This window comes from Melospiza melodia, chromosome 12 (assembly GCF_035770615.1).
Source record: "Melospiza melodia melodia isolate bMelMel2 chromosome 12, bMelMel2.pri, whole genome shotgun sequence".
Taxonomy (NCBI): Eukaryota; Metazoa; Chordata; class Aves; order Passeriformes; family Passerellidae; genus Melospiza; species Melospiza melodia.
In genome coordinates, this window is record NC_086205.1 from 14,340,056 (window position 1) to 14,367,733 (window position 27,678).

The window sequence follows — 27,678 nt, forward strand, 5'->3', positions numbered from 1 at the left end:
CTAATATCAGTATCTGAAGCAGGATACTGAATTAGTATGTTCACTGATCTGCTATTATATGTCTGTATGTGGGAATTTGGGGAATTCTTTTGTTTCATTTCTAGAGTCATCTTTAAACAGCTTGTCTGCCTTCTGTTGTAGGCTGCTATTCAGGAATTGAGATGCATTTGAACAAGAAGTCTGAGAAATGTGAATAGCAGCTATGCTCTGTGTGTCACACTTTTCCCCTAAGTATTAGAGTACGTGGCTTTTCTCATCTAACACTCCTTTACACTTAAAGCTGTAATCTAGAGTGCTCCATGGAGATGTGATAAATGAGACATAATTTGACTTCAGCTGAAACAGAATAGAAGATGCTGAACTGTTGGAAAAAGTATTGCAAAGATTTCCAGTGTTTTCAGGTCTACTAAATTACTTATGGTCTCACTGGCAGTGTTTTACTGACATGAACAAAGGGGAAAAGAAAAATAGTAAAACAAGCAGAAATTAAAATTGCTACACTAAGATACATCTTCAACTATACTTAAATCTGAGAGCTCAGGTGACTATTTTACATAAAATTAGGAATGTGTAGTGAAATGATTAAAATACCTTCTGTAAGATTCTGTGGGAAAGCAGGTGGTGAGTGTACTAGGGACATATCATTGGGCAGCTCAGAAAAATGCTTTTACAAGAAAAATTGTAATTACTGCATGAGTGTGTGCTTCTGAGGGTGCTGATTGTCTGTTTGGAATTTTCAAACACTCCTTACTCTTCTCAGGTTCTCTGGAGCCATAAAATGGTCAATCCCTCCTTTAATTTGTGTGACTGAAGCTGAATTAAAAGTCAAAAGCTTGAAAAAGATCCTCCAACTTGTACCCCAGTTCATTATTGTCGGTTAATGAAAGTATATAGGTACCAAAATATGTGCAAAGATAGGGACTTATTTGAGTCCTAGTCATGATTTAGACATTTAGTATGAGAACTTTTGACAAAGGGCATTTTTAGCCCTTAATTATGTGCACAGCCGGTGCCATGAGGAAGAGATGAGCTATTGTCAGCTGTTGGGTATGTCTTGCACTGTGCTTCCATTTGGTACAAACGTCTTTTTGGAAGGTAGGAACGCCATTAATTGTGCAATGGAAACACAGCTGTGCAGTCACTAAAAAGACAGGATGCTGGCAAGGCCTTTAGACTATTATAATGCCTTATTTACATGTATTTATTTTCTTCTTGCAGCTTATTGTGTGAGAATTCTATTGTTACCAACATACTTCTAAAAGTTTTGACCAAAGCCTTTGTGAAGTTCTTACAGCTGATAGGGAGCTTTGCAGATAACAACCCTTGAAAGAAAATTGTGAGGAATCAGCATTCATGTAAAAATCCTGTAAGTTAAAAAGGAGAAACAGACTGCAAGAATGGATCTTTGCCAGCAGCAGTTTGGTGCTGTTAGGAATCACACAACAGCTCAGATTCCTTAAGGGCTCCATTGCCCCAGGGCTTCTGGGCAGGAAAAGCATTGCTGTTTAAAAAAATATCAAGCAAAAAGTAGCAAAGCTCCCAAAGCCCTCAGACTGCTTTGGGTGAAGTCAGCTCCATCTGCAGCAGAACTCTGGATGCTCTGCAGAGATCCCAGTGTAGCCTCCCTAGCCATGCCAGAAATAGCATCTTAATTGTGTTTCCAAACACAGCCCTCTCAGGAAGAGCAATTATGAACCTGGTGACACATACTCATGCAAGTGTAAGGCAACACAGGGTTCTAATTAAAGTACCTATTATGAATACCCTCAACATTAAAACCTATTTTGACCTATGTGCTGAACAATTTTACTATATTCCAATTTAGCAGTATAATGTACTATGCACAGAAATACATACCAGACAGATTTTTTCCTAGAGATTTGTTCCATAACTGAAGAATTTAGTTATAAATCTTGTATTAAAATCATCTAACACAAAACATGAAGTGTCAGTGTTTCCAAACTAGAGAAAATCAATCCCATTGGGACATAAGTATATTTTAAGTAAGAGGCTGAGTGTTTCTAACTCTGTTGTCATTAGATATATTTAGAACTTGCTCATTTATAGCATAAGCCAAATGTCATTGAAATCAAAGGACTTTGGTTCATTATATAAAATTCTACTAAATTAGTTTTCCTGTATGAAAAATTAAGGAAGACTTAAAAGAAGAATCCTACCTCTATTTTTTATCCTCATCACAAATTCTCAGACGAGGGAGTTCTGACTGATTATGTTTGAGGGAATTGTTGTAAATATCATCTTTTACAAAACATGAGATTGCAGAAGTTATTCTTCAAACTAAAGTTAACCATATTTGTTCCAAGTATGAGATATAAAAGTGCTCCCTGCTCTGTTTCAGCAGTACATATTGATGATGTGAGAATGTGCTCCTAACCCAGGACTAGATTAATTCTGGCTTGCTTTTTCTCTTTCTGCATTCCACAGTTGCTGTTATCAGTGGCAATAATTAGGATGGGCTTGATTTCACAGGCTACATACATAGAGAGGATTCTCTTCACAAAACTAGATGAGCTTCACACAAGTGGGGCACAAGGCTGGGATTTTTTCATAGCTGAAGACTTAAAAACTTGGGATAAGTGTTAACTGCCCAAAGTAGGGAGAAGTGTCTCAGAGGTTGCTCTTCAAAGCTCTGGTGAGTTCGGTAAAGCTGTGTTGGTTCTGCAGGAGCTCTCACAGCCCCAAGCAGTCTGACTCCACTGCACAGAGCAGGACACATGAGAGCCTCATTTGTGACCCAGGGCAGTTCCAGAGCAGCCAGGACACAGGTCTCACTTTGGAAGTTCCTTACACCTTTCTCCACATGCCAGTGTGATTTTGGCCTATCTGTTATAATTCCAATTGGTATATGTTAGCTAACTGCTGGCATCTGATACTGTGCTGGAAGAGTAAACTACAACCTTAACAATCTAAGATCTTTATTAATATTTAAAGAAAATGTTTAATGTTTAAACAGATTGTAAAAACTTTAATGAAACCATTTGGAAACTAGTTTGCATATGGTATTATGTTCCTTAGCCTACCAGCATCAAAAATGACATCATTTTTCAACAAGATGAGTTTTTCTGTAGAAATACTGCTTCATTACAGTTCTGGGTTACTTCAGGGTATGAATTACATTTCAGTGTGTTATTTTCCAGTTTCTGTGCTTAAGCAAAATTAAGGAAAATATTTATTTCTTTGTTTATCAAGGGAATTTCTCTTCCTCATAGGTTCAAAGTACTTTTCTTTATTCTCTGTGTGTGTATGTGTTTAAGACACTAGAATAAAATGCTAAATAAAATAAAAGACACTTCATAAAATGCTGATGACAAAGGGGCACATGTCTTATGGGAGCTAATAAGGCCAGAGCACATCTGCACATTCTCACTTAAGGAATCTCTAATGTAGGTGTACAAAAAGAGGGATAATGGAAACTACAGAATGAAGTATAGAAGTGAATATTCTAACAAGATTTGTGTATATGGACACCCAGGGTTTTCAGTATTATGGGTAGGAAAGCAGCTAATTTATTATATAAACCATAAATGATGCAGGTAATTACTGATGCACCAGAGTTATGAAGTCTGCTGTTATTGGTTACTCATAGCAATGATTTCTAGCTGTTTACCATCCATCATGTAGCTCACAGCTGAAAGAGAGGAAACAATTACAGCATTTTCACATAAATTTAAGGGGAGTCACATGTAAAGAGACTGCAGATTAACATTCTTTTAGCATGGTGAAGTAATCAGGAACATCAGTCAGATAAAGAGGGATTTTGTTAAGAAATTCAGATTGAAAGACATGGTAGTATAATTTCTTCTGCAGAAATCAAGATTTTCTTGTGTTGTTATGATTCTTCTCGTTAAACCCATACAGTAAGCAGTTTCAGATTTCTTTATAGCATTACACTGTTCTACAGGGTTCCATAAGATCTTATGGTACATCTGGTCAAACAATGCACCTGGCATGTCTCCAGCATTCATCTTTTTCTGCTAAACACAGAAAATAGCTGTGCAGAGGACTGGAATTCATTGTACACTTCCTGTCAATTGCAATCCATTTTAAAGGTAACAATTATTCCAAGCACTCTGCATGTGGTGCATATTCAATTAGAGAGGAGAAGGCAATTGCTGAACGAGGGCAGGCTGTTTGTGCCAGAGCCAGGGGCTCTGCAGAGATGCTCTGGCTCTGCAGTCAGGAGCACAGGGCTCAGCCAGCACATCTGACACTGCTGGAGCTCAGGAGGGAGAGCACAGGGCAAGAATGAGGGGCTGCTGCTCCATGGGTACAAAGGCTTAAGCTGTAATGCTAGCCAGTGTCTAGAGACCTCAGCTTTGGACTTTTAGAAGGGTAGAAGACTCTGGCCTGTGTTGTTTCCAATATAGGTTAGCTACACGAAAATTAGAAATAGATTTTACCTACAGTTTCAGGTATCTGATCCTAAGAGCCATAAGATAAATGCTGCATAAACCATTATTTTTTAAACTGTGCTTACAACCCTTTTATGTATGTGTCATTTCCTTCTCTCAAAAAGAAAAAAAATACAAAGGCATTTCTATGTTCTCCCTGATTGTTTTCAACAGCTGCAAAATGAAGATTTTTGCTATAGGCCTTGTCTCAAAAAAAAAGAAAAAAAAATCTGGGTGAAATACCAGAAAACAAGATCAAGGTTTTTCCTTAATATTACTAATTTCTGAAATATTTCAGCAAAACTGTGTAAAACATGGGCAAAACTATACTAATGCTATTCCAGTACAACAAAATCTTTCCAAATGCTATTTTATTTTCAGACTCTTGTTATCAAAAGGAGTATCTTCTCCAGACCTTTCTGCTGAGCCCTGTTAGTTGGTCACCTGTGCTGTTTCCTGGGCAGCACTGCCTGTCTTTATCACTTTTGAGTCTGAACTTGCAGGAGTTCAAGGAGGTTGGAAATCAGAGAACTTTCTTTTGTTCAGCTGCAGAAAGGGAACCATGAGACAGTGGCCATCAGAGCTAACTTTTATGCTCAGTCTCCACTTAAATGGAAAAATGTGTTTCATGCATGCAACCTATTTAACGCTCACCAAGAATTTGGACTTTACTGGATTCCTTAGGCAAAGACCTCTCGTGCATTATTGAAGAGTGCCAGACCTGAATGCCATGCATTAGCCAAAAAGAATTTCCAGTTTGCTCTCAGGGGACTGTCAGACAGCCAGCTCTATACCTTGGAAGATAATAAATCCCCATTCTGGTATGAAATTTTCCTGTAGGCACTGTGGTTGAGCCGTGCTGGGAAAACAGATTCCCCCTGCACAGCACAGACACAAAGGCAGATTAGAATCTGGTACTGGTGGTAACCTTTCTGAAAGATAACTTTTCTTTCAGTCTTTCTCTTTGCCAATCATTTGTGTTGGAAATACTGACCTCTTGCAGTGCCTTAAAGGTCATTTGTCTCTAAGAAGAGGGAAAAAAATCACAACAGCTGTCAATTAGGCTGCTCATTTCAAAAGGATGAGAATTATCCTTGTGTATCCTTATGTTTTGTGGTAGTTCTGCCTTGCTAATAATCTAGGACATTTAGGGTTTTCCTCTGCCTGGAAATACTCTCTTTTTTTTTATATAAATTGAATTTGAATTAAACGAGGCATTATAACCTGACATTTGCGCATGTACTTTTCTTCCTAGAAGTATAAACTCATTATCTATAAACAGTCCAATTTTTGATAACAGAAAATAGTAGGCATTAACCAGAGATAAATTAATACAGGCTGTGTAATATAGCAGCAAGCCCAGCTCTCTTGGTTTGATCTCTTAAATGTTCACACAAATAGCAGAGCCAAAGCCCCAGGGCACACACATGTCCAGTGTGACTGTGGAGGGTTTAAGATAAAGGCACCAAACCATTTCATTTTGTGCTGCAGCTCCCTGTGAAATGAAAGGGCTGCTTCTGCCAGGGATGGGTGCTGGATATCTGGAGTGGGACCCTCACAAAGCAGATGCGGTTTGGGTGTTGGTAGTGCAGCCACCTCTCCCCAGCTGCTCTCCTCCTCTCACAGAAAGGTAACAGCAGTAGCTGCAGGTCCTGGCATGTGCTTTTAACAACAAACTCAGAGACATCATTCTGCTACTAAAGCAGAATTTGCAGTGCATTATTTACTTTCTTCTCTAAAGACAGCTGATGGGAGACTCCTATAAGACAGAATTATGTATCTGAAGAAAGGAGGTTTGTTGTTGCACTGCTGGCTGTAGGTCTGCTTGTGACTGGTTTACAAGATCCATAGGCCAGCAGGAAAGCAGGAGAATTTTGAGATCCCAGTGATGGTGCTTGATTGGGATACAGTGACTTCAGTCACCTCTCTGCCTTTAGTCCTGCAATGCTCTTTTTAGTAAACATTGTCTGTTGGCATTCAGGTAACACTCCTTTGATTAATTGATTTTTTCCCCTTTCAGTTGATTTGGATACCTCTATTGCCATACTTTACTTTTGCTCTACTGTTTTACTTTGCTTCTGAAGTGAGTCCATAATCATGGATGGAACGGCTCTCCAGGGAAGTGGTGGAAATGCCATCCTTGGAAGTGTTCAAAAAATTAGTAGATGTGGCATGGTAGTATTTGGTTGATGATTGAACTTCATGGTCTTGGAGATCTTTTCCTACCTCAATGATTCTGTTATTCTAAGTCTAAAGTCTGTATTGAGACTAGACTATAACATATTAGGGTCAAGAGACTATAAAGATTTGATTTGCAGTTTTTGAGAAACTACAAAAAGTTTTATGATTGTTTTTTCCACATGTTTGGATTAATGTGATTAATTAGAATTAAATTAATATGCTTAAAACCACAGTCCTTTTACACTAAAGTGTCTTTGGAATGCAGCTTAATTTCTGATCCAGAAATCAGCTGATTCATCCCTAGCCAGTGTCCTTGTTGGAAGACATATACTAGGAACCTTTTGAAAGCTTCATGTATTTTTCAGGGATTTCCAGGAAATATTAGCTTCTCCCCTGCAAAGTGATGGCTTTTATTAATCAGAGATAATCATGTCTGTTTAATAGTGCAGAGATTAAAATTTGAAGCAATCAGTACTATGTCCATCAGTGAGCAAAGCCCCAGAGTAGGGGCTGAACTTTGAGCCCTGCAGTGCAAACTGATCTGCTCAAGCCTCTGAGTGAGACTGCATCTTGGTAGAGTTACTCCCAAGTTAAGCAGCAGTGATGTTTATCTCATTCTCCTGCCTGTGTTAAACCTTGGAGGTGAAGGGCCACTGAAATCTTAACTTGGAATCTTGTGCACACAGCACGCCCAGTGCAGCTGAACAATCAGGGCAGGAGCTCCTGTCTCTGAGGCAGCTTGTTCCCTTAATGGGCTTGCTATCAGGAACAGCAGCTCAGGTGAGTAACTGTTTAACTCCTCATGTGATTAGAAAGGCTACTGCACCTCATTGGAGAAAGCAACCTTCACCAGAAGTTACACACACCTGTTTCAGAGGTGACCATGAGAACAAGGCTTAGCTTGGGGAATGAATGGAGACAGGCAGGGCAGTGTGTGACATGCTCCCTTGTTGGCTGGACATGTTTTCCTCTGTCTTCTTGTAATTCCCTGGCTCTTCTTCCTTAGGTGATACATTTCAGAATTCCCCTTCCAGAATTTGTAACTTGCTGACACTATTTTGTCTACAAAGAGAATTCTTGATACTCTTGCACGCTTAACCAAAGAGAGGTATTGCCCTGCCCCACTCTCATTGTTGGAAGTTGTTCCCCAGAGTTAAAGGAGCATGACCAGAAAAGGTACAACTCAGAAGTATATTTATGGCCATTAGTCAGTACTCCACCACTAGGAAAATGTGCTGGTCTTAGCTTGGCGTTTGAGTGAAAGTGATAAAGGGTAGAGAGAAAAACAGAGCCAGGAATCTTATCTTCCTGTAGAAAACACAATCTTATCCATGAATCCTTTTCTAGAGGTGACCTGTAGGGATTTACACTCTGCCCACTTTAAACAAACCAGGGATTTCTGTTTATCTCACTACACCCTGCCCAGCCTCTGACTTTCTTGTAGCAGAGCAAATCAACCCAGCCCAGCTGTACATCCAAAGCCTAAAGTAAAATTGGAGCTGTGATGTCCCAAGATTTAGAAGCAGCTCTCTGGCTGCAGCATAACGTGAGGGGAGATAGCAGCTGTAAATAATTCTGGAGAAAGCTGCTCAGAATCAAATACCTTTCAATCACATCCCAGCAGTTTCATCTTCTCCTTCACTAAAGATACATTGGATAAATTAAACTTTAAGTGCCTGAAATTCAGGAGCACTCGTGTTAGAGCTAACCTTGCTGCCATGGAGGGCAGGGTCAATCTCACTGTTAAAATCATGATGGCTGTTGTCAGGTCAGTGATGATGACTTAAAATGACTTCCATAAAACATCACCCATCTTAAAAAATGACAGTAAAACCACACAGAATGTTTATAAATACATAATGAAAATTGGGATAATTGAATTGAATGAAAAATTGAATGAAAACTAGCTAAAGCCTCCATTTTCACTAATTTTTTTAAATCTACTTTTCTTATGAGAGTGTTAAAATAATTCATTTATTTGTGAAAAGATTAGTGTTGCTTTATAGTTTCAGATTCTGTAAGTTTCAGATGCTTGAAATCTAATATTTCTCTTTCATGAAATCTTAAACAGTGATTGACAGAATAATAAAGGATACATGGGGACTAATAATTACATGGCATCTTTTAACAGATCTTTTTAATAGACATTCTTAAATTCTCATTTAAGAAATGTAGATAAGTTCTCATTTTACATCAGTGACTGAAGAGAAACTTTTTACTTCTTAGAGCAAAGGATGATGTATTATGGGAAATGCAGAACTTGGCATCAGGGTCAAAAATACCTCTATAACTCTATATCAGATTTTACCATCAAGCTATAAAATTTTAAAAGCAAGTAAAAAATGTAAAGAAAATTATGCAAAGCAGTAAAGAAAAAGTGTTTGTTTAAAAACAGCTAACACAATTTTGCAATCTGATTTACAGTTTTAAATCTAATTTCCATAGTTTTTGTAAGCTTCAGCTTCAGCCTTAACTCACTGTTTTGTCAGTGTGTATTGCAGTTCAGCACTCCTTTCTGAAAGATCTGTCATATTGTAACAAAAGAGAGAGACTGCTTTGGAATAATTCTGTAAAAGAACTGAAAAGCCCTTGATTTTGGCCAGTAATGAGTAATAAAAATGACTTAGATTGGGAGCAAAGCCAAGTGTCTGAGCAACAATATTCATTGAAGATGCACTGAAGTTATATATGATTAGGAGAATGCCAAGTGTGTGGCTCTTTAAATTTGCTTGAAGAGAATTCTTGGGAAGAGAGAAGGGAAAAGGCAGTGCAGGTCTCACTGAATCAGCTGCATATGAAAGGGTAATATTTGGATTAGAAAATAAATTAGAAGAATTCAAAGGCATTCAACAACAATGTTTGACCATATCATAAAGGAGGCTGAGGATTAAGGGCTTATGGGCAAGAGAAAAACAGAATAGGAGAGTGTGCATAAAACTCATAGCTCCATAGAGAAACACATAATCCCTTTTCTATGTCTTCAAGGGTAAATTTGGTTTATTTTCACTATTTTGTTTTGCACTTGTTGAATAGAAGGGAATAATAGAGTAAACCTGAAAAAAACTAGGATGCATTTAAACAAGATATTAGTTGATTCTGCTGCTGAAAAGCTTCATTGATAATTAAAAATACCACCAACCTTGGCTTTTTCTATCTCTCTCTGAAGCTGTGCATCATTAAAACATGCAGATGAATCCCTGAAAAAACTTCTATTCAAATTATAAGTTATATGCAAGGGGAGTAATGGCATATGTAATGCAGTCTTTCTGCAGAACAGAAACAATTCTGTTGTAGATTTCCATGTCATTCCCTTTCAATGCAGGTATCAGAGAAAGGTTGGTTCTCTGCTGGAATACTTTCTGAAAGCATCAGACTCTCCTGCTATGAAGAAATGCAATTGAAAAGACTTATACTGTTCAATAGCTAACACTTTATTATGGGAGTAGTGACCAGAAACTTTTTTGTGATCTAAAATCTGTGATACTCTAGCAGTTGAGCTGATACTGTGGTCAGTACTTTTTTCTATCAAGCTGTTTTTGATAGAAAATTGGATTTTTGATTAAATTGAGATGTGCAAGAAGTGATGAGTTTTTCTATGTAAAATTTCAAATGCTTAAAAGAAAGGAATTGCTGAAAAAGGTATGAGATTGCATCATGAAAATTATAGTATTGGGCCATAAGTTTCCATTTTATTCTAGGAGATAGATTTCCTACAGCCTGGGGGTTTTGGGACATATGAGTCAGTGTTAAAAGGGAAGAAAACTGCATTTAAATTACTTCTACCAGGCTCTAGGTAGTGGCAGGGTTGTCTAAAATTACTCATGCTGAAAAGTATTTTGAACACTGCAATGCCATAGACCTGAGAACAGCCTCATGTTTTAAAAAGAATTACAATTGTACTAGTCACTTCTTCAAAAAAACCCCAGATGATCGAATTTCACATTTCTAAACTCTAAACAACACAATGGAAAGAAAAAAAATCTTTATCTTTCTAATTATGACAATTTTTAATGAAACAAAAATTAAACAATGTCATTGCTTAAATGTGTGGGCCAGACTGCAGTTTATACAATCCCTTTGCAAAAATCTACAGGGATCCAATCTTTCAGACCACTTCCATTTTACTTACTGGAGCTCTTTGATCTCCTTAATTTTGAAGCATTTTTGCATGGAAGTTGGTGCAAGCTGTTATCTCCACACCTGTCTGGCATTTCAGGTCTCTTGGGAAGAACAGATTCTTATATTCTTATTTTTTTTGCTTATCCTGATAATTGTTACTGTTTTCTGGCAAAATCTCCAGTCCTTCCCCTGATGAAGACATAAGTCTCTTGCTTTACATTGATGAAATCCCATCCAGCTGTATTGCAGTGACTGTTACTCCTTACACCAGAGTAAAACATGATGTAATTTATTTCCATGTCCTACCTGTTTAGTTCTCATTTTGGAATCTGCTGACAGGTTGTTGTAGGTGTAATGGGCCTGTGTGACTCCACAGAAAAGGACAGCAACAATACCTGGAATTAAAAAAAAAAAAAAGAGGTGCTTCTGTTTTCTTACTTAGGCTTGCAAAAAGCTGCATAAAAAACCAAATTAGTCTGTTAATAGCTTTTTATAACAAAAGAAATTTGAGATATATGTTCTAAGGCCAATCATGCTTTCATAGCATTTCCACTGTAGTATATTTGGAAATTCAAAGGCTGTAGAATTTTTTTTTCAATTAATACATGGTATGATCCAATCATAATCTGACAGTAATTGTAAGTGTAGGACTAACATAATTGTAACATGTATTTGGACTACTTGAAAGAATTTGGCAGGGACTGAATGGGGAAGGGAAAAAAAGGTTACTTTTAAATGGTTTGGGATCACTTGGTAGGGAATGACTGCAACAGGGTAAAAACATTCCAGTCTGTGCCTGATTGTATCTTATCACAAGCAGTGTGTAACAATGTCAAGGTGAACAACAACACACTGCTTTAAAGGGATGCTCTGGCAGGTGCAAGCTGTGCTGCCCAGAACAAGCAGGTCAGTGACTGGGGACACAGTTATAGTTACAGCTTATGGAAGGTCTGCAGGGGAAGCAGGATTGTCAGGAATAATAGTAACAAATTTGTTTTATAGGGATATTTTTCAGTACTGCCTTGGTCCTGGTTGTAACTCACTGGAATCACAGAATAACAACACTGTGTGCAGTAGTGTAATCAAAGAAGCTGATAAGGTTGTGAGGTCTGGACACAGATAATGCAGGAGGAACACACATAGGGAGAAAACAGAAATCCAAAACCAGTGTCCACCAGTAGCCATATGTAAATGGCCATGGAGGAAGAATGCTCTTTTTCTTAAACTCGGGGCATGTCTGTGCAGATAATTATTTACACAACAGCTCAGGGCTTCCTTGTGTCCACTCTGATCATTGTTCCCTGCAGACATTTTGTTTGCTTCTGAGTTCTCTTTCTATTTTAAATTTACCTGTACTGCTTCTGCAGAACACTGACTCTTTAGCCAAGAGAAATTCCACTGAACTTTTAGTGTGTCTTTGTTTCTTATATTTATTTTAAGTCTGTTTTGATTTTTTTTTCCTAGCTACACTAAGCCTTTTCTTCATGGTAAATATTGTGGGGTATGGTGAGATTGTCGCTGCTGAAATAAATTCCAGGAAGTTTATATTTTTGTGAGGTCTAATTGCTCTCATGAATGTGTCTAATTCTTTTTTCTCAGTAACTGAATTTGATTGTGCAGAACTGATCTGAAGAGTTTAAAAATTCTCAAGGCATTAATAATATGCACTGGGATGCTCAAATAATGACATTTCAGTTAAAAATACAGGCAAACAGTAATGTTGCTAAGTATCACTAGCTCCAGGCTCAGTAACTGAAATGGAGATAAGAGTTTCTGATGCAGTTTATTCTCTATTAATCATCAGGATGTCAAGTCTTGCATTTTAAAAATTGACTATTAAATTCAGCTGTGATTATAAACTGATTTTGACTGCTAAGAAACTGTTAATTATGGGTAGTGAGGAAAACCAAGAGTGTGTCATGAAGAATAAAATGGCTTAAATTTGATTTTGCAATAAGAATAAATGAACTGAACCATGCAATTATGCAAGTGTAGAAACCAGATACCCTGTTTCCAGGGAAGACTGGGGAATGCAGTGGAATATTCCAATTGCTGCAATTGAAAGCTTAATATGTACCAGCCATGACTCTCACAATGAATAGTTCATTAAAAGACTTGGAGAAAATTGTTTGTAATGAATATCCATAAAAATGATTACTTAAGAGTAATGATCAATTACATGCTAACTGAAAAGGAAAGAGAAGTACCTGAAGAGGCAAACACAGAACTCTTTAGTTACAAGGAAAAGGCAATCTGGATTTCTTTGTAGCACTATAAAAGCTGGAATTGACGTTAGCTTGGTAGCAAAGTACTGTATGAGCAGAGTGTGGCACAGAATGAGGCTGTTTTTGTGGGCTTGCTTTCACAGAGAAGCAGCTAAGAGCAGATATGGCAATACTGGGGTTGAAAACAGAAAATATCCATTAGATGCAGGAGGCAGATAAAGCAAGGTGGACCTTTTACTTGTCCTCAGTTTCAGGCTGTTGGAGACAGCTCAGTCACTCTTTACTTAGTGGAAAAATCAGCAATTACTGAGACAGTACTACAATTGCAGAACAAAATGCTAACTTAAAGTAAGCAGGGAATGTTTTGAGTTGAAACAAGTGGTAAGTTAAGTGCAAGACAGCTCATTGTGTTTATTAACAGATTACTGACATTTTTCTCTTAATATAAAAGATGAGAAATTTCACAGAAAAATGCTTTTATCACTAGTAAACTTTCAGCTTCAGATCAACCTCTTTTTTTTAGAAATAAAAGCCTTACCATTTTATTTGATTTTTTAACAGAGAAATTGAGACAATTTGTTAACTGTTAATACAGCTAGAGAACTTATTCTTACATTAGTTTTTACAATTATATGTAGTTGAAATGGTTGTTGAGTCAAAAGCTAGTAATATAAAAAATATAGCAACTATATAGGAACTTGTACATTTAATAGTATTTTCCTGATAGTGGGAACCTTAAAATTATAGTGTGGGAATTAATTTACAAGTGCTAATCTGAAAATAGCTCCCATATTAGCTCTCACTAATAGACAAAATCTTCTTTTACACCATTTCACAAACATGCAAAAAGGAATATCAGAGAAGAGCAGCAGGTGCAATGTTCTTTTAATGCAAAACTTGAAGTGAGTGGCCACAATCAAAACCTCAGAATTTGCTAATTTGAGAGATTAAACCAGAAATTTTTCTCCAGCTGTCAGGTCTTTTGGTGGTAAAAAGGGGAATTTAGAAAAAGAAAACCCCCAAGCTGCTACTTTCTGGGGGAGTAAAGGAATAGGTAAAAAGTGTAGCTTCATTTCAAAAGACCTGTGAGCAAACCAGTTTTCATCCCAACTTAAAATCTTTCCAGAACTTCTGGGATGCCTCTCTAAAGATGCACAACATCCTGAAATCTCTCAGTAAAGCAGCAGGAACTGGTCTTTCATCAGAAGTGGGGAAATGCATGGAAAAAGGAACAATGAGGATTGGGTAAAAGAGAAATTATTTAAATCAGATAACATTTACTTTGGAGTCATGCTTATGTCAAAATCTCCACAGCATCTCCTGGGCTGCCGCTGAATGTGTGAGTGACAGGAAATCAGACTCTGAGTGCCTCCAGTTGCTGCAGTAATGGGGCCACACACCCAGGGGCAACAACCTCCCTATCCAGGCTGTTTGAGGGTATGGAGTGTAACTAATCATTTTCTTGATACTAAAGAAAATATTTAAAGTTTCTTACACCAGACCTGCACCAATGCAAACCAAAGCTTGTGCTTTGTTCATGAGGCTTTTATCTCTGGAGTTATCTGAGGCTGATTTTATTTTGAAGTGACACATAGCAACAAAAGATGGAGCTGAGGGGATTTTTTAGGCCCTTATCTGAGGACTGTTCATTGGTGTTGTACCTGGCTGCTTCAAGTGAGACCTGGGCTTCAGTGTTGTACTTTTGTAACCCCAAATGAATTGCTGAATTCAATTTCCACTGGAACTCCTATGGTGACACAGAACAGCATTTATTCTGGCCATGCTAAGAGTGCTTGCCCTGTTTATGCTGAACCTCTGCACTAGGAATAGGACTCCACTATCCACATTTTATGCAACTGATCTTTGGTCTCAGCTTAATGCTTTGCTAGAATGTGATTTTCTCCAAAACATACACATTTCTCTTTTTTTCTTACTGCCTTAGAAGACTGTGCCTACAGCAGCCTCTAAATTAGCCAGACCCAAGCCCTGACTCCAGTAAGGGATTGGCAGCAGACCAGCTCAGTTGTCATCTGTCTCTGCACAGCTGGGCAAATGCCATTTTCTTATCTCTTGTTTTCCTAATTAGGCTTAGATTCCATCCTGTGCTCCTGGGAGTGGCAGACCTTGAGCTTACAAGAGTTGTGGTCTCTTTGCTTTTGACCTGGAAGCCAAATTATCCCCTCTCCCTCGTCCCTGGCAGGAGTCTGCCTACTCTGCATGTCACAGCATGGCACATTACTAATGAATAAAGAAAAGAAAGCCACAAAGTTTAGAACTGAAAGCCCAGAATATCTTCCTTGTATAGAATAATGTCAGCTCAGTGAACTGAAGCCCAAACTGCCTTGGGCTCACAGTGCTCACAACTGCAGAGAGAAATGTTTTGGTAGATCCCTTCTGAGAGTGTGCACAAGACCTGCTCACAGCATTTTAAAAAAGCAATGAGGTAGATGACAGATTTTAGACAAATCACAGCAAACAGATAGGAGAAGTGAACAGCATGAGGATAAATGCACTTTGTCAGCAGTATTAAAGAAAATGAAGTTGGTGACATTCATGCTTGCTATGTTCTAAATAGAAAAGTAGCACAAAATTGCCCCAGGGAGAAACCAATCTTTGGACTCATCCTGGGCACCTCATTCATAATATGCTGCTTATTTATTTTTGGAGGAAAAGGGGGAAGAGCTTTCCTGATAGATGGACTCTGCTCTCCTGTGAGCCCCTGAATAGGAAGGCAGGTGTCACAAAGGCAGAAACATCACAAAATGTCCAGACAAGAATTGCTGAAGGTGAGGAAGCAGCAGTAATTTATTATCACAAGTTTTTTGCTTTATAATGATCAGGGCTCTGAAAACTAGTAAAGGAACAAAAATTACACTCTGCAACAAGTTTTTCCTTCAAGGTCTATTGTCTTTTTTGCCTTCATAATGCAGGTCTTTACTGTGTAAAAATCAGAGAGCTTGGCTGCAATTTTGATGCCTTTACACTGAGTCACTGTGTGACTTTGAAGCATGCACCAAATGAACACATACATACAGGTCAATTCCCATGTGCTTAAATGTATTTCTGCAGGTAAATTAATCTCCTTTTATTTGAGTATCTGGTCATTTCAAACAGCTGTAGATAGAGAAGGTCTAAGTGAGATGACCATTAAATGCCCATGTACATCATGAAACCTTTCTCAGACTGAGTGATCATTCAAAATTTAGAAAATGTTGTTAATTATAAAATAAGATAAAAAGCAATTAATAAATGCAAGATATACTTTCTTGATTTATTTCAACAAGTGTTTAATTTAAATTATTTGTGATTTTTTTTCATAGCCTACTAGTAAATACTATGTAATGAACTTTGCAAATGAAAACATCTCTATTAGCACTGACCTTACTCTAGTGTTCTGCTATTACAGCTTTGCTCAGCAGTCAGGAATGATATACTCCAGGGCAAATGAGAAAATGCACAAATTAGATTCTACTGTATAAGAATCAATTTATCATGCATGTGTCACAGCTTGATGATATAGCTATAAGATTAATAACCATAACATTAATTTATAATTTCCAGTTCCCAGTATAACAATGATTGTGTAGTCATCCCAGATTTTTATTTTGATATCCTGGTTCGATCACATCCATTTTTCAACCAGGGTCAGGCCCATGTATTGTGTGTTATATATCATGGGATATCTTGAGGCAGAGAAATGAAATATTTTCTAAAATATTGACCTGTACTACTCTCCATTAAATTTTATTTTAGAAATCTGCAAGCTAAACAAGTGAACACTACCACCTACTTTACCCACTAAAAAACCAGTATAGCCCATTATTTATAAATTATGAAATACTTCAATATTACATTTCAAAAAGCTCAGAATGATTGAATGACTGCTGTGGAAAGCATTATAAGAATAAAATTATTTTGCAATTACATTACTTAATAGCTACAGGGAAGTACTAGTCTAGTGTTAATCCTTTGAAGTTAATTTAGAAGGAATGAACAGAGAAAGCACAATGTCCAAGGAAAAGGAAGATGAATAGAGGCATAAATGTCTAATGGAACCAGTTGATTTTTGAAGCATGTCAGCACTAGCAGCGTGGTGCATTGAATGCAGTGGTGCAGCTGTGCCATTGCTGGGCTGAGGCTCTCTGCATTCTCACAGCTGCTGGTAAGGGCAGGCACAGGGCTGTAAAACCAGGACCTGCACTCACTGAGACAAAGGGCAAAGCAAGAAAGCTGGGAAAGACTGGAAATTAGAGTGTGGAGTGAGAGCTGAGTGTGTCCTGGAGCATGAGTGCCCCTTTGCTGGGCTCCCCTGCAGCAGGTGCTTTGTGTGCACACATCTGCATTTTGCACACATTTCCTCAGCATGGCTATGAGAGATCAGGGCTGAACCAAAGTCTGGTGAAAATCTCTTAACCAACAGAATATTTCTGCTGCTGAACTTGGGGTTTAAAATAGTATTTTGAAAGGAGGAGAGTTAGAACTATTTCAGAGGAAACTGAAAGACAAAAGCAACATCAAAACTGGTTAAGCCAGGCAACTAAAGGGTAATGTCAGCACAGTACTAATAAAGTAAATGCAGTTATAAAACACAGCTTTGAGCTTCTGAAGCCACAAGAAAGGCCCCATGATTTTTTTCCATAATAACAGCTTCTGACAAAAGCCTTTTACAGAAATTAAGTGACAAAGATTTAAGTGATAAAAGTTTCAAGATTAAACTTTGCCTTCTGACAACAGTGTAATTAAACAATTTCCACATGAAACTCAGAAACCATGAAGAATACCCATGAAAAAATGCTAGTGACAGAACTAAAAATGCTTGATACTTTTCATTGGAATATAGGTGTTGGTGAATTATCTCTCCTGTTTCAGTTCCTATTTTGTTAAGAATTAGTTAAATTTCCCAACAGTTTTCTATTTTTCCCTTAAATTGAAACTTTACTTTGGTTCCACTCTCTTCCTCCTTCTCTGCCTGTGTCCATTTAAAATTCCATACCATGGCTTCCACCACCATCTGTGGCGTTCAATAATTAAGTCTTTTATTTCAGGTATTTTATATATTACAGCAGAAAAGAGCAATGAAACACTCTTCAGGGTAACTACCAGGAGAGACTCTGCTGTTCATCATCACGTTTGCAGCATGCAAAAAAGACACATGCCAATTATTTTTGTCTGGACATAGAGTCTGTTCCTATGCCTGAGAAATGGAAATTACCTTTTGTGCAGCACCTGAGGCTCTGAAAGATATGAGTGTTTCCTTTACAAATCTACTTTTTGTGTGTAATGTATAATCAATTGTTCAGTTGCTGAAACACAGCATCCTTGTGCTCTGTGAGGAATGCATTTTAAAACAGTCTTTATTCGGAAGTCACTGGTTTAGGAAATCTGTACCTCCAGTAAAAGGAAAGTGATCAACAATCCTCCTCCTCTGCTTGCATTTTTCTGCAGTATTCATGCCACATTTTTAAGAGCTTGTTGAGTGTAACCCCAGGCAGCAGCTCAGACTCTCACAGCTGCTCGCTGCCTCTCTCCCTTCTCCTTGGTGGGATGGGGAGAGAATGAGGCAAGAGCAAGAGTGAGAAACCTTCCTGCAGCTTCTCCTGCTCTGGAGTCAGCTGTCCTGGCACTCTCAGCCCCTCTGCTGCTGGGCTGAGCAGCAGAAAACCCCTTGGCTCTGTCTAAGAGCTTCTCAGGGACCCCTGAAATATCCCAGCACCACATTAGCTACTGTGAAGAAAATTAATGCTACCCTTGCCCAAATCAGTACAGAGCTGTTAAGAGACAAAATGGACTTTCATTCCACCTGGTATCTGATTTTCTTGATTAAATTAATTACCACCCTTTTGTTCAGTTCATGTACCACTGTTTTTATTCATTGGCCTGAAGAATTTGGCAGTAAACAGGATGCAAAGTTGTATAATTAGTGAGACAAAGATGCAGATATTAATACCTATTCAGAAATGGTTTGATTGTGTGGCTGATATTAAAAAAGTAACATGCTGGCTCCAGAGAACTCAGTAAAAATATAACTGTTGCCTTCAAAACGCTTTGAATGATTTTGCGAACAAAGCAGCATGGGCTGCATTACACTCCATTAAGCATTTTTCTTCTCCTGATTTTCCCTGACATTAATTAGAGCACTGGAGTTCAGAGGTGACAACCTCAAGAGCATTAAAACAATCAAGGCCATAGAAACTTTGTTCTTTTGAGTCACACTATACAATAGATTGCTGTGGAGGTAAACTATATCCATTTACAAATTTTGCCTAAACTTCTGTGTGGACTTTAATGGAGGCCCTGGGTACATAATTGACTGTGATTGTACAATTTGTTTCCTGGCATTAATGAAAAAAACAATTGGATCTCACGTCTTTCTACCTGTCATTGGGACATGGCTGTGCCAAAATGTACATGTAGGTGCACTGAACAAGATGACTTTTTTTTTGTAAGTATAAAGGTGGATGCAACCCACCCTTAGCCCTGTTCTTTGTTTACTATTAATAACTGGTCTCAATTATTGATGATTGAGAAAAACAAGAAGGGCCCAGGATATGGAGTGTGTGCAGAGGAGCACAGGCTGGTAATCACAGGGCACTGCCTCCTTCCTTCCTTGCCTTACTGTTATCTTTGGTCTCCTAGCTGGCCAGAAAATAGGGGGATTAATAGAGAGACATTAATAGGGATGGGATAATGCAGCGAGGAGAGACTGAGGACTTGAGCCTGATCTATTATGTCTTTGTCTGGAAGAATTATTCACTGGCACTACAGAATTGTTCTTAAAGATGAAACAATCTCCAATATAGCAACAGGCTTTTAGGAGCTTTAGATATGATGTCATGCCTAAAATAAACCATGCATTTTACCCACACTAGAGGCACAATACAAAATTGCTTTTATTTCATTAAATGCAATACTTACCTGTAAGCCCAGCAGCTTCTGCTGATAAGAAGGCACTCCAGGATAGGAGGAAAAACAGACCTGTCTCCAACATAGGAAACTCACACAGCTTTGTGAATTTGGTCAAGTGCTAAAAGATTACTAAGGAAAAATAAAAACCCAACTGTTTTATAAGCTAAAATCACCCCCAATCTGAGAAAGGATGAAAGAAAGAAAGCAAGCTCCCCCACCGTATTCATCTAAACATTGAATTTGGGAAGAACTGCACAGCTTCTGACTTATCTCAAGCAGCAAAATCCAGAACAGATTTTAAAGTCAGCTATTTTAAGTACTTTTGTGGAGTTTGAATTAATACCCAGTTGGTTGCATTTGATATTCTTTTTCCTAGAAAAAAAGGAAAAGGAAGTAATTTTGCTCAGTTTTATAAACAAACTGGCATTTGTTTACATTTGTGTGAATGCAAAAAAGATCAAAATCACTGATCTTTCTACAGTAGCATTCTATATGAGCTGCAAAACACAAGAAAAAAAATGCAGGGCAACAGAAAGACCTTTAATTTCCAGCTTAGTTAAACTGATGGGCTTGTTGGTCACACTGACACGGTGTAATGTTTCCCTTGTAGTTATGTATAATTTTTGCTAGCCTGGAGTTCATAAATAAGTTCTTGTTCTTAAAAAATTAATGTTTGAGCCTCAATATACTTCAAAACACTTTGCTTAAAATACAAGTCTTTGAAAATAGGGTGATAAAGGCCAGAGTCCTACCTAATGAAGAAATTTGTAGATTCTGATAAACGACATTTCCTGTCAATTTATGATTTTATCTGTTTGTTTACAAACACTTGAGCCTCGAGTGAAAAGCTTCAGGCTCAAACTAAAGATGGTCACTCTCAGATATGGCATATTTTTTCCAATATATATAGATTTGCTCCCTGAAAACAAACCATAAAGGATATTAAAGCTGTGACAACAGCATAAGAAGATCCCATGGCAAATGATCCAGCAAAGATCCCCAGAAAATTTCCCACTGACTGGAAGAAAGCTGCAGCATCAAAAGCATTAGGATTCTCCTTGGGACTGTAAATGGATATAGAGCTGAAAAGAAAACAAAGGGGTGGGGGAGAGGGAGAGAAAAAGAAACAACAAATTCAATCACATTGTAACAATTTTGGAATCAATAATTGCAAATGAACAGTATTCAGCACTCAAAATGCAAACCAAGACTTCTCTGGGCTAACAGCAGATGAGAGCAAAGCAGATGGAGACTGGGGAGAACCAATTTGTTTTCAAGATATCACACTGGAAATAGTCTACTGCCAGTCAGCAACACTTTTATACTCGAAGTGCCATAAACAATATTGTTTCCAGGCCAACAAAACATTAGAAGGTGGTAGGTGGATAAGAAAACTGCAGGGAAGATAGATAACTCTGAATTATTTATTGGCCATATGTCCTCAGAGCAGTTACATATTCGCAAATATCCTTGATAAAAAGTGCAGCTTTGTGGCTGAGGTTCAAATGGGTGACACAAATCACAGCAGGTACCACACATGCAGCAGCAATTTTGTCTCAAACCACTGAGCACTTTCCTTCCTGGTGTAACCCTTCATAGCCAGGGCTGGAGATGTGGCAGGAGCTCTGCAGTAGGAAACTTGTGGACAGAATGAAAATTGTCCCACAGAAAGAAACTGCTGCAGTTGGCCAAGGTCATCTCCTGTTTCCCACCCCTGAGTGCAGCCACCACAGGTGTTTTGGGGTTGGAAAGGATGCCACCAAAGCAAAGGGACTGTGCACTAAATAATTTGAGTGTCTCAGAGTTATTAGCCAGCAGTCATACACCAGAACACCAGTAACTCCACGTTTGTATGTCCTTTTGCTTGTTGAAATGTTATATTGAACAGATACAAAATAGCTCTAAGCCTCTAGAAACTAAGAAACATTTTCCATCTTTGTGTTCTGTTGCTTTGAGTACTGTTTTGAGTACTTTTATGATCCTTGTCAAAGAAAACGTGCTGAGCTTGGCTTTGGATTCCAGAATGTGCCTTGGATAGATGGAAAATGACTAGTATTTTAAGAATTGGAATTTTAGAATTTTTAAAAAGTTGTGAATATTTTAAGCTTTCGGATATTAAGAATGCAATCCTTGTAGTCTGATGATTTTCATTTGGAAATAAGGCTTAGGGTTGAAATTCTGTATAAAGGATTTTCTAAACAGATGCATTGAAATAACATGTAGATGTGAAAACAGTTCTTGTGCTTTCAGTCTGCAGAAATGGCACAAGGTTCTCAAGGCATATGGGGGAGCACCACAAATATGAGGGGGGAATGCTCAGGTACTACAACAGAAGTAACTAAGCACTAAAATCTCTTATCTCCAGTTATGCTGATTAGCACCACCACCAATCATTGAGATGGTTTCTGCTGGAAGGTGCTGTTGATACAAGGACACAGAACCCTGGCAGCACAGGAACTGGTGATCAGCAGCATGTTGCCATCTAAATTTTCTGTCCTTTCTCAGCTGTGGCTTTCTTAGACCAGGGGATCGGTTATAATTCTTTGTTCCTCTTGCCTAGAAACTCGTAGGTGTGTCTTGACAGCAAAGCAGCCACTTTGATGTTTGTCCCAGCCAAGTACAAAGCCTGCAGCTGCTGCTCTGTTTTGCTTAGTGAATTATAAATTAGGAAATGATCTTTTGTGCCACTGGTGCTCTGGTCTGCATTGAGTGGTGAATTCAGAGAGGTCCTAGAATAAAGGAAAATGGTTTTGTCAGAATGATGGGCTCTGACCATGACAGGAATGCTCAGTAACAAAACAGGTCATGGCATGGAGTGAGAATTTATTAGTCAAATGTATGCCATAGTCAGTAAATGTTTTTTTTAAAGTATGTTAATCTTAGGGCAAGAAAAATTGGCTTTATTAAGACTGGTTAGGGTTACAGTTTGCCCTCCAATCTACCAACAGATTTCAGGGATGAAGAAAACTAGAAGAAAGCATCCAATTATTAATGTAGTTATTTCAGGACCAAGTATGGAGTGACTCATTCTGACTGATAAGTTTTTTTACTCAGTGTGCCCCCCATGATTTTTAAAAGCACCATAACATGACATATGCTGATTATACTACTGTGATTTCTGGTCTAAATCTTTCCAGAGCTCCTGTTTCCCTGCAGCTTGGAGAATATCTACTTCTATTCTTCATTTCACATTATTCTCTACTAGAGCTATTTATTTTTCTGGATATGTTTCTTTTTAGCACTAACTTTTAATCCTTTCAAGCATCCAAAATACACAGTAATTTACCTGAGGTTTTCTATATAAGATGCAACTTAACAGAACAGGATCTTATTCTGTTTATTCCACTACTTTCTGCCAAACCAATTATATGACCTAAAAACAAAATGGCAAAGTTTAACACTGGAGAGAACCATCATTAAAGTAATAGTGCCTCTACTCTTCTTCCTTTTCCTTGGAGAGCAATTTGAGGTCTGCTGGCATGACTTGCCCTCTCTGCTATCTGCTCTCTGTGCTCTTTGTACAAAGGGAATGATTGCAGTTCATTAATAAGCAGTGTGGGTTTGATACTAAATTTCAAACTGTTTTCAGGTTTTAGAGGCTTTCTAAACGCTGAACAAGTTTAGAAAAAAAAGAAAAAAAAAGGGTTTATTTCTGTAAATTTGTATCAGAGGTGGATTAAGGAAGTCCTCAAAGTAAATTCAGCAGAAAACTGTTTCAGAGACTGATAAATGAACAGATTTAATGGCAAAGGCCTGCTTTATCTGCCAGCCAGAATGAGAAAGAGTGCAGGGGTAGGAGTGAGAGATTTTTGTTGGCTCATCACTGAATACTCAATATATGTGTCTCACCTGTCCCAGTCCCCGCTGTCTGTGTGTGTGAGCTTGGTAAGCTCTGCCTCTCCTTCTGGTGGGGATAATACTTCACCTCCTGGCTGGGTTCATTAGGATTAGCCAGCACTCTCTAGATTAGACAGCTATTTAACAGATCTCTTTTTATTTTCAGTTTTTCTGTGTTTCCTTGAGCCAGCAACATGGGACAGGCTCAAGTGCTTTCACAGCTTTCAAAAAAGGAAATACAGGCAATATTTATTTATGCAATATATTGCAAGCTGGGGTGGTAGTTTTTCTTGAAGCAGATAGAAAGATTAACAGTTTGTGTCAGTTGTACCACGCTAAGCTTTCCACTTCCCTCCCCTCATATGCTGAGATCACTTTAGGATGAAAGCTCAGCATGACAAACACTTTCATTCTACACACGTTATAGAGATCTAATCATAAAAGTCTGCATTACAGATGGGCTTTTGCAATACAAAGCATCCAGTCACATCTCCTGTTGCATCTTAATTGATTACTTTTTACATCTTCATTTATTCAAGAGATCTTTTTCTTCCTGTTAGTTTTCCCAGCCTGTAAGTACAGCGCAATGTATTTTCCTCGGAAAAAAGAAATAGAAAGCATTGCAGCAAAATTTTTCCAGTAATTCATGCAAGTTTTTTGAGGAAAAATCTGTTGTTGAGGTTAAATCTTGTATCTTACTTTTGTTTCTGTCCAAACCTGCATCAAATAAAGAGATGCTAATCAGCCTTAACTAGCAGAACAGCACAAAGATTCTTTGTTTTGATATAAGCCAAAGTGAAGCAACACCTGTATCAGATGAATTTTAGAAAAATGCATTATGCTGAGGAAGATACACTCAAGCATCAGAAGCAAAGTGTGTGCAAACAGCAGAAAATTTCCAACAGAATTATGTAGAGTCAGTTATTCGAAATAACCAGTAAACAGACTGGTTTATTCCTGTCTTTTTGACCAACATGAAAATAATAATTTGATAGGAACATTTCTTTGCACTTGCTTAGCCACAGGGCTTTCTTTAGCCAAGTGCCCTTCCTCCTCCTTGCCCTCCATCACGTGCCATGTAACACTGCACAATGTGAGAAAAGAAAAAAATACCTGAAAATACAGGAAGGTCAGATGTTCCCTAAAATACCTTCATTGAATATACAGTGGGATGTCCCTCAGGTGATAAATAATTATAGAACTACATGGTGATTTCATCAGCTGCTAATTAAGAAAAATAAAGCAGGTCAGAAAAAAGTATTCTAGAGTTCAAGGTTGGTTTTAAGAGGGAAAGAAGGTTATTTTTCCTGAAATTATAATTACGCAGAAAAAGGCAGGTCAGTACAGCATGTTGGAAAATTTGGATCTTTCAGAGAAGTGGATGGAATCAAACAGTTTCTGTTCCCACACAACTTTTTGGCTATATACTTTTCCTAAAAGTGTTGGAAGGAAGCCAAAACATCAGAGCTGTAATTTACCCCCAATATGTGTTTGAACTAGAAGTGAAGGTCCATTCATAGCACCAGACACCCACACCTTCTCTTGGCAAGCTGGCAGAGTCTGCTCAGGCGTCCTCACCAAAGATCTCCTCCCACATGAGGAACAAGCAGATGAACTATAAAGGTAAAAACAACTGGGGAAGTTTGGGATGTTACTGTGCCAAGCCAATAAATCACATATGAAACAGGGGTTTGCAGGCAGTTAAGGCAAAGCAAAGACACACCAGAGCAGGAAGGCTTAAGGACTAGCAGAGGCAGCCAATTTTAACAGTTTTGAAACAAATACGCAGAGATCTAGATAAAAATTTCAAACAACAAACAAATGCATTTTTCAGATGTGTTAAAAGAGTGATCAGTACATTGAAAGAACACAGAGGAGTCTTTTGTACATCCCTCTGTATAAATGAATCTGTCTCCATGGAATTTATTCCTGACAATATTTGCAAATTTTTAGACATTTAAGGTTCCTGAAGCAGAGACTTCGCTGAAATATAGATACTAAACTTTCTATTTATATAGAGCTTTATATGACAGATAAAAAAATAAAAGGAATGAAAAAAGAAAGGTGCTGGTAGTTGAATCACTGCCCAAGTGGCCAGTGTCTGAACCTTCATTATGGATACCCAAAATTTTATTCTCCTTGGCAATACAGCAGGTCATGGTTTTTATTCCACTTATAGCCTGGTTTCATCACTGCTATTATTAGTACTACTATTATTGTTTTTAATTCTAGAAAAAGATCTGGCAGTTGTTTATAGAAACTATTTTCTATCTGGGCTTACACTCTGTTTCTTTTTCTCTATGCCATGACTTATTTTCTTCCTCTGTTTTCTGACCTTACTTTGCTCCTTTGTAGACTTTTCCAGAATGTCTAAAATACCAGAGAACATTTTATCTTGATTACTTTAAACCAAGATAACACTTACTGTTGTTGTATATGAGCTTTTATTGTTTTTACACTGGTAACTATTTTCAGTTTTCTTCTGTGTCCAAGCCTGAGCTGACACACAGCAGCAGTTTGTCAGAGAAAACAACAAATAGTTTGTGTTGTTCCAGGTGGACTTTCCCTAATGCAGATCTCACTTGTCACCTAGCCCCAAACACCAGGGACTGCAGAAAATCTGCCATCCTCCCTCCTTCTTCTCAGTCTCCCAGCCCATGAACCTTAGGAATTCTGCTCTACCTCCCATGGGAGCCTTGGAAGCCATCTATCCTGCTGATCCCATTCTTGCCCTCAAATCCCACACCTGGGCCATACAGGACCTGTTATCTCACCCACCTGGATGGGGCTGAGCTCAGCTTCAGGTGAGCTGGGACAGCTCTGGTGCCCAGGGACAGCTCTGCCAGTCCCTGCTGCTGGACACCCTGCATCCTTCTGAGCCTGCTCAGAGCTTGCTCACTACAGGGCTGCAGTCACTTTGCCTCACAGGAAGGAGATTGAGATGAGAGTTGTGACAATGATTAAGGACCTAATGGGCCTGCAGGCAGAGCAATTTCAAGTCGAACATCATCTCTGATCTGGTGTGGAGCTTCTCTGCCCCAGTGCACCTGAGCAAGGGTGTGCACTGTCATCTGTACAAGTATCTCAGCTTCTCATTACCTTGTTCTAACCTGGTTTTATCTTTGACAGAAAGAAATCCTGATGAACAGCAACATGGGCTTAAAATCTATGCAAAAGAAAATTAAGGCTTTAACAGTAAAATTTGTTCACATATCTCTGAGGCTTGGCATAGGAATATTTCATTCTCAAATGACTGCTATTGCTTCTAAATGCCTAATTTTCATAAATCTATTTGGAAATATCACAGTCATAGTGACAACTCTTTCCTGTCCCATATCTTTGAGAGGAATGAAGCACATCAGCAGAAAACAGATGGCTGATAGTGGGCTGTCTGTGACAGCATGTGTTGCATTCTGTGTTATCCCTCTGACTGTCCTTATTTATGAGCTGATCATATCCAAAGGCACATAATTTACACATTTCTGTGCCTACAAATATGATGCCTTCTCATTTGGATATCAGAACTGTAATCCAACTCACTGTTTAATTTTCATTCTTTTTAAGCCTTGCATGGCCTGTGTCTGTCTAGAGCAGCTTGAAGTCTGTCCCCCCAGTTAGGGAGCTTTCAGTGGCTTCAGCAACTGGGAAGGTGCACATAGTGCTGAGAAAGTAGAAACAAAGAATCAACACCAAGGAAGAGATAAATGTATTTATGGTATTAATGCAAAGACCCTGACTTCTCCCCTGCCTGGCATCTCTCTGTAATAACTTATGCTTTTGCAAAATAGAACAAGGTAAAGCAGTGCTCTAAAAATTATGCATTTTTTCTGCAAAGAAAACATGACTGTGAAAGTTACAACCCATCAACCCTCTGAGTTAACAAGAAATAATGAACAAGTTAAAAATTCTTCAGTCAATATCTAGAAGGAAAAATGAAATAGTTTTCTATGCTATTTGAACCGAATCTGCTGCATGATGCTAATTGTGCTCTCAGGGGA

General features: G+C 38.3%; 1 protein-coding gene across 4 annotated transcripts in view; it reads right to left on the reverse strand.

Moving 5' to 3' along the window:
* SLC9A9 (solute carrier family 9 member A9) overlaps nt 1–27,678 on the reverse strand; it is a 173,108-nt gene that overhangs the window by 82,424 nt on the left and 63,006 nt on the right. For all 4 annotated transcript variants that reach the window (XM_063166932.1, XM_063166931.1, XM_063166933.1 and 1 more), the window contains exons 7-9: nt 20,787–20,925; nt 19,853–19,958; nt 11,019–11,107 (exon numbers count right to left, since the gene is read on the reverse strand). In XM_063166932.1, the coding sequence (XP_063023002.1) occupies nt 11,019–11,107; nt 19,853–19,958; nt 20,787–20,925 (334 nt within the window). The remainder of the gene's footprint in view (nt 1–11,018; nt 11,108–19,852; nt 19,959–20,786; nt 20,926–27,678) is intronic.